At 49.6% G+C, this 8,007-nt stretch overlaps 1 protein-coding gene across 10 annotated transcripts in view; it reads left to right on the top strand.

The window, feature by feature from the left end:
- Positions 1-8,007, top strand: part of SAXO5 (stabilizer of axonemal microtubules 5) — a 37,966-nt gene that overhangs the window by 17,431 nt on the left and 12,528 nt on the right. For 6 of the 10 annotated variants that reach the window (XM_075902952.1, XM_075902951.1, XM_075902948.1 and 3 more), the window contains exons 3-5: positions 2,289-2,403; positions 5,472-6,021; positions 7,555-7,658. In XM_075902952.1, the coding sequence (XP_075759067.1) occupies positions 5,478-6,021; positions 7,555-7,658 (648 nt within the window). In that variant the 5' untranslated portion in view covers positions 2,289-2,403; positions 5,472-5,477. Of the gene's footprint in view, positions 1-2,288; positions 2,404-5,438; positions 6,022-7,554; positions 7,659-8,007 lie in introns of those variants that run through there. The other 4 variants (XM_075902949.1, XM_075902946.1, XM_075902947.1 and 1 more) reach the window with 2 other exon arrangements.

Here is an 8,007-nt window from a genome sequence, read left to right as displayed (position 1 = left end):
AAAGTTGACAGACAACCTTTATTACCAATAATATGTAATGTACTTTACAATGTTCCTGACATATATTTCAGCTTCCTGGATTTTTTTTTCATCTGGCCTTCAGATATGAAAGGCAGAGTGATTTAACACCTGTTTAGATTTGTCATCCATGTGACAAAATGAAAAGTATGCAGTTTGCAATAAACTTTGCATAAAATAGTTAATTTGCATTTAATTTTAATGGTTCAAAGAATGTCAGGCAAAATGGTCGGCCCTCACGCATGTTCACTTCATCAAATCTGGCCCTCTTTGAAAAAAGTTTGGACACCCCTGCACTAGGCAAATGGCGTATCTTATTTCGATTCTATTTCGAAAGAGGTTATTTTCAAATGTTTCGTGTCTACATAGTGGCAAATTTCGAAAGAACGCCCTATTTTGAGACAGCCCGTAACCCTCGCGAGACGAGGGGTATAGGGATGCCGAAATAGCACACTTGTTCTTTCGAAAAAATGTCAAACTAACAGGTGGCTTGTTAAGACACGGGGTAGCTATTTCGGGATACCTCCAGTATAGCCGCGCAGTGTAAACGTACCCTAAGGTGCCACAGGACTACTGGTTGTTTTTAGAGTTCCCAGTCTCGCATCATTCAAGTCAATCCATTCTAGTGGATAGCTAGATGGCGCACAAGCGGGGCTCTGTTGCTGGTGATTTGATGCTCTGAGGGAGAACTGAACCCAAAGTTCCATGGGAAGAGCATTTCTTTTTTATATTTTGAATCAATGGGTTTTGCAGTGTCATGCTGCAGTCCTTGATGTGTGACTCTTGGGGTTTTCCCGGCAGTTATCCTTTGATGTTTATGGTCAGGCTTCCCATCATTATCTCTTGTTTGTGGGCTCAACTTTGGGAGTGTCTGCCTATCTTCAAAGTTCCCTCTGTTCTGCTAATTTGTTCTGCCTCAGGCACAATGGATATTCTCTGATCATCTCCAAGTTTCTCAGGTCTTCTTGACTGTCTGGACTTTTGTGATGGCTTTCACACACATTCTGCACTCACACCAAGCAATTTTATAGAGAATTTCAAACAAAGTTACTAAAACAAGGATGGGGAAGCTGGATTCGGCCCCCTGGCTTGCTGGGATCCAGCCTCTGGGGCTCATGCCCCCCTTCACATTGGGGAGCCAACACTGGTGTTCTAGCTGCCTCCACACAAAAATCTACTGGGCTGGGCCCCCTAGGCTTTGGTGTGTGAGGGAATTGTGGGGACTCTCTTTCTCCTTCTCAGTCAGGGGCCATGACAGTGAGGGGTTGGTTTTGGTTTTTTGTTTCTCACTTTTGTGCAGCCCCTGACTGATTTTTCTGTGGGTGTGCAGCCCCTGACCCCAAAAAAGTTCCCCATCCCTGTACTAAAAGATCTTTACATAACTTAGTTTGTAAACCAGACAAGAGTGACTTGCAGGGTGGAATCATACAGAACTGATAAGAAAATAGTTGTCCAGGACTTATTACTGTAATTATACTTACATTCTTATGCCAGTACTAAAATACTACAATTTGCTTACTCATGGAGAGTGAAAAGTCCCCCAGCCTGTGGTGCTGCCAGCTTTGCTAGCGTGTGCCATGCAAAGCAGCTAATGCCCAGAGACCGACTGGCAGTGGAGCTGGTAGTTGAGGATTTGTAATCTTTGCTGACCCAGTCACCTGAGAGTGAAAGTCCTTGTTCCTTTTTCCAGTCTCTTGTGTCATTTGGAAGTTCCCAAACCTTGAGTGAAGAATGCTGGGATTGTGTCATGTACTAGAAGAGCACACGAGAAACAGTTGGGTTATAAATGTGACATGTGGTGCTTATATTATGAAGCCGTCCACATGTCCTCTTCCCCCCCATTACTCTTTCAGCCCCTACCAGCCCTGGAAGCGGCATTACCATCCCCTCATTCACAGATTACAGGTCCCATCCCGTATCTATTCTGTGTGTACCTCCTGCTCACAAGCTTTGCTGAATCAGATCTCAGGTTTGTGAAGAGGGGTATGATAGCTCTGCTCTCTGGACTAGGATAGCGGGTTATTGACTGGCTGATTTACCTTTGATATTACAGTGTTGCCAGCCAACCACGAGCTATTGTGGGGCAGAAGATCAGGATTTTATGGGGATGGTACGGATCTTGCCTATGCTAGGCTCAAGCTACCAGTTCACAAGCCGCTGTGTGAATCTTGCCACACTGGAACCAGTAATTCTCTTGTATGCCTGTTCTTCTCTTTAGTCCTCTTGCTATCTGGTAATTTCTGTTTCTTGTTCTCACTTTCACACACCAGAGATCCTCTTTCTCGCCTCTCTGCTGCTGAGATTCCATTGTGACATGATGAGCTTTTGTGATAACATCACAGGGAACTGAAAATTCTGTGCTTCATTATTTCACTTTGGCTGGAGGTGAGTTACAATCAACTTGTCTCAGGGGTTCAAAACAAGAGAAACATTGATTCATATTATTATGTCAGGACATACCCCCTCTGCAGTTCTGCTTTTAAAGCATATTAGGAGCCATGTGGACAGGCAGCCTGGCTCAGTTCCGGCTTGCGCTGAGGCCGGGAGCTCAGACTTACCCCACCAGACAGGGGCAGCTGCCACCCTATGCTGCTGCCTCTTTATTAGAGGCAGCAGCACAGGGCAACAGTGCTGGCTTCCCTCACAGACCAGCTCCTGCCTGGTACCCTACGTATCAGAGGCAGCAGTGCAGAGTGGCAGAGGGCTCCTCAGGAGTGAGGACCAGAGCGCACTGACTGCTGGCCCCACCCCCGGGGACTATAGAATAGTCGAGTAACAGATAAGAATTCATGAAGTTACTTGACTGTTCAGTTAATCGTTATTTAACATCCCTAATTCCTTTGTTTGTCTGGGGTCTTGTGCTTAACAGAAGAATGGCCATTCTGGGTCTGACCAAAGGTCCATCTAGTCCAGTGTCCTGTTGTCCGACAGTGGCCAATGCCAGGTGTCCCAAAGGGGATGAACAGAAAGGGTACTCATCAAGTTACTCATCCCAGCCTCTGGCAAACAGAGGCTAGACACATCACTGATGTACCTATCCTCCATGAACTTATCTAATTCTCTTTTGAACCGTTATAGTCTTGACCTTTACAACATCCTCTGGCAAGAAGTTAACTGTGTGTTGTGTGAAAAAATACTTCCTTCTCTTTGTTTTAAACCTAGTGCTTATTAGTTTCATTTGGTAACCTCTCACTTCTTGTATCATGAGATGGCGTAAATAACACTTCCTTCTTTCTCCACACTAGTCCTCATTTTATAGGCCTCTGTCATAATCCCCCCACCCCCAATTTGATGCATATGGCCAATTCATGGTCATTTAGAGCGTAAACTTGTGGGAATAAAGCCTGTTAATTCGTTGTAAATATGTATCAGCACAGTAATTGCTGATGGGAGTACAAGGAATAGTAAAATCAGTCATCCTGGAAAGATACTTCAATCTATTAAGGTTATTAGGAAAGACCATCTTTGATATGTGGCACTTAAAAGCTTTGCATTACATTTGGTCCTTAGAGGTGTAAAGTCAGGCCAGTGCAGAGTGGCCTGGGCTAGCATCCATGGCCCCCACTGGCATGTGGCTCTCCCCGAAATCATGATTCACATTCATGGCCATTTATAAAAGAGATCCCACTCAAGCTCTCCAGTGAGGTGCAGGAAACACCTCTTCCAGCTGAGACCAGTTGTGCACCACTCCTTTGACTGGCTTGGCCTTAGGAGGTGATACCTGAGAGTAACGTAGCTCTCAGTCACTCAGCCAGAGGGGAGATGAGTACCAGCTCAGCAAGGCTCCTGTTGCTTTGCTCTGGGGCCAGACTGCCTTTGGTTCATGCTATAAAAATGCTGTCTGAACTACTAGGTGCACAGGCTGAGTCTCTGCCATGGTAGTAGGCTCTGACTGCACATGTAGCCATCCAGACCCGGATGGGGAGACTGGCGAACGTCTCTCTGTCATCTGGCCCTCCTTGGCTATGTTTTTAATGTATTGCCCTTTTGGTTCCAATAATCCTGTTAAAAATATCTCAGAGCCTGGCCCAGGGTGATTAGCAGGTAAAAGACCCACTTCCTGCATGCTATGAATTTGTAGGAAGATGAATTTATATCTCAGGCAGGACAAAGCCCCAGTTGTTTCTGGACTGCGCTAAAGAGGGAGAGCAGGGCAGCTTCATGGGAGGATGCACCTGCTGTTTGGAGTGTGCTGGGAGCTCATTTCATCATAGAGAGGGCAAATGGTTGTAATTCATAAGTGGCTGCTTCTGGGATGATGCAGGCTCCTCCCCTCAAGGGGCTGGCCTGGACATCCTGTTAGGCCAGTGGTCCCCAACCATTTAAGGTTGCCGGGCGCCAGGGAGCGTGGCCGTTCGTCCGCCGGGCGCCAGAGGGCGGGGGGCGGGGCCCCCCCATAGCCGTGTGCCCGGGGGCGGGGCCCCCCTATAGCCACGTGCCCAGGGCTGGTGCTCCCTCCAAGGGCCGCGCGCCTGGGGCCAGCGTGCCCCCCCCAGTGCCGTGCGCCCGGGCCTGGCGCCCTCTCCCCCCCCAAGTGCCGTGTGCCCGGGGCCGGCGCTCCCCCCATCCGCCGTGTGCCCTGAGCGCGGGCGGCTAATCCGCGGCGCTCCTGGGGCCGGCACTCACTGTGCGCCACGTGCCCAGGGCCAGGCCAGCCCTGAGCACTTGGCAGGTGCACACAAATGCCCCCACGGGTGCCATGGCGCCCGCAGGCACCGTGTTGGGGACCACTGTAGGCTATGTCTACAAAGGTGGGTTATTGCACAAGTATGGCCGTTCTTGTGCAAGAATCCGCAGAGCGTCTACACTGCCCACCCACTCTTGCGCAAGGAAATTTACAGTACGGCGTGGTAAGAGATGGCTCCTTGCGCAAGAGCTATGCTCTTTTCTAACAGGTGTAAGCCCTCTTGTGCGGGAGCTCTTGCGCAGGAGGGCAGTGTGGACGCTCAGCAGGGATTTCTTGCGCAAGAAAGTCCTATGGCTAAAATGGCCATCAGAGCTTTCTTGCGCAAGAGAGTGTCCACACTGCCATGGGCGCTCTTGCACTAAAGCACAGCTCGCACGTGGCAATGTGGACGTTTTCTTGTGCAAGACTTCTTTGGAATAAATTGCCAAGGGAGGTGGTGGAATCTCCCTCTCTGGAGATATTTAAGAACAGGTTAGATAGACATCTGTCAGGGATGTTGTAGATGGAGCTTGGTCCTGCCTTGAGGGCGGGGGGCTGGACTCGATGACCTCTCGAGGTCCCTTCCAGTCCTATGATTCTATGATTCTATTCTATGATTCTATGTTCTTGCGCAATAAGCCGCCAGTGTAGACATAGCCTCAGAGAATAAAGATCCTAATCTGTTCATTCTTAGCTCTTGGAGCCTCTTGCTCCTTGTTCTTCAGGAAGGGACTAAGGCGGCATTGCACCCAAGTCTGATATCACTGACATGTCTTTTGCTTTACAGGGGAAAATGCCAGCATCTGTCCAGTCGTTAATTCCAGCCCCGCTCACGGGGATCCCCTTCCAAAAGGCTTCCCATTTTCAGTTAGGGTTTGACCACAGACCACAGGGAAGCGTTGTTGAATCTCCTTTCCGCACTGATTTTCCTCCCTTATGGGGCAATTACAAATCAAACCCAATTCTGCCTCCAAGCTCCAAGGGTGTTTTGAATCAGGATATGGATGAAACCAGAGAAACCCTGTCAGAAACCTGCCGGGCATTTCCAGTGAAACCTCTGGAACCGAAGCTCCAAATCTGTCCTCCAGAATCTCATCTCCAAATGCATGCAGATTCCCAGATCAAAATCTTAACCCCAACGTCAAGGGACAACTACCCTTGGCCAGACGTGACTCTGCAGGCACCAACCTCCACCAGAGCTGATTACAATAAGAAGGAAGATCATTTTCCTTGTGGAGATAAAGACAAACTGAAGCTCCTGCCTTCGGTCTACCAGTTTTCATATCCAGCACACGAGATACACCAGCCGGTTGTCAGAGCACCATGCAGGCATCTGGGTGAGTAATTTGGGATTCTCTCTGTCAGGTTGAGGCCTCGTTCTCAAAGCAGATGGCATTCACAGGCACTGGGATTTTCACTGGCTCTGTTTAGGTTCCCATTACAACCGGAGAGTGTGTCTGTATTTGCTGTAGTGACTGGAGTCCTTTACCATCAAAGTGCTGACTTCTAGCATCTAGAAATCGTTAACTATCTCCAGTCTCCCGTTTATCATTTCCTGTGGGAATTAGGTGCTTGTGAAAGTGAAAGGGAGTGTATGGTACAAGCTTTGACCATGCAGCTCTGCCAATGCAACTTCCTCGTTACCTGGAGCACCCTCTGGCGTTCAGCTTGGCTGGCACACACATGGTTGCCTGGCAGCCTTCCAAATATCCCTGGTTTCTGTTACAGTCCGTGCTTCTCTTTCACACAGGCTGCCAGCTGTGCACCACTGTGTGCACAGGTGGGCCTACCTGATATACACACATTAGTGACCAAGTGCTGAATTTGGACCCAGACCACCAGCGCTGAAAGGTAGTGAATGCATTTACTTGCCGTGCCAACCAGTGACCACAGCACACTAGGTATTTACAGAAGGGCTTGCCAAGAAGCAGCATTGCTGAAGAAATCAGTTCCCACTCACCAAGCATGTGCGTAAGGCCTTTGCTGAACTGGCCCAGGTGGCATTTGCTCCTTCGGTGGTGGTCGGGTTGTTATGGGGCCAGGAGATAGTGATCTTTGATCTGTGGAAAAGGCCACTTTGTTCGATCAGACCCTGATTTCTTAGCTCTGGTCACTTGCCTAACCTGAGAACCACCATGGTCTCCTAGACCCAGTGACTGGGGGACGATGGGTCACATAAAATCCCTTTGTTCTAGGCCAGGGTTGGGCAAGATTCTGGCCGCCCTAACACTTTGATCCAGCCTGTGGATGGCACCCGGATGCTTCCTATTTATATCCTGCTGCCCATGCCATCAAATTTCCAGGTGGTGGCTCAGGCAGCAGGATCCTATTTAAATGGCTCACGGCTCCAGGTGGTGGCGCTACGCGACAGGAGCTGGAGTCCCGAGCCCTTTAAACAGTCGTAGCAATCCTGGGCGGCTGCCAGGCAATGCGGTGGCAGTGGGGCCAGGAGCTATGAGCCCTTTGCTGTGTTTTTAATTTAAAACCTCTGGCCCACACAACTCTTGGGGGAGGCTAGTCGCCAGCCCCGCCCCTTTTATCTCATGCCCTGCCCCTTCTATCTCAGGCCCCGCCCCTTCTAGGGGTGGAGCTGGCCCATGTCCATGTACCAAAATTCATTAAGTGGCTGCCCGGTGAAAATTATTGCCCTCCCCTGTTCTAGGCAGACAGCACCCCGGGCTGGAGGGTTGTCATGAAGGAGCCAAGTTGCAATAGCCTCTTCCTCTAGTTTTAGTGGATAGATACTCCAGGCAAGTGTGAGACTGGGCAGAGGGCAGCTGGTTTGGAACCCTAGTTCCTATATTAGCTTCTGACACGTCCTCAGCGCTGTACTTGAGCACTCTGTTCCTTCTCTCTGTGTTGCTTGGCAGGAGGAGTTCCCACAATTAAAGGTGACAAATGCTCCTACTATGGTACTTCTTACCGAGAACAGTTTGAGGGTGGCTGGATCCCTCCTGTGAAGTCCTGCGTCCAGGTACCATCAGCATCCTAACTCCATATTCAGCTACCAGAGTAAATGGCCTTATTCTCTTGGGGCCGCCCCTCCCATGGTCCTGTTCCCTTGTTGGGAGATGGGGGCGCTCAGACATCTGTGGCTGTAGTGCTCAAGTGTGAACATTTTGGCCCTTGGTGTGACTTCCCAGAGTTATTGTGAGGACTACGGTTGTAGACCCTCTGATGAAAGGTGCGATGAGCGTAAATAATTGATATCTCTGGGTTCATCTAAACTAGGGGTGGGGAACCTACGGCCCGGGGGGTAACTCTGGCCCCCAGCTTGCTTGGTTCTGGGCTCCGAGGCTTGGGGTTCTCCCCCCAGCATTGCG

Source organism: Pelodiscus sinensis, chromosome 19 (genome assembly GCF_049634645.1).
Source record: "Pelodiscus sinensis isolate JC-2024 chromosome 19, ASM4963464v1, whole genome shotgun sequence".
Lineage (NCBI taxonomy): Eukaryota > Metazoa > Chordata > Testudines > Trionychidae > Pelodiscus > Pelodiscus sinensis.
The sequence above is the reverse complement of the archived record's forward strand: the minus strand, read 5'-3'. Positions and strand labels throughout refer to the sequence as shown.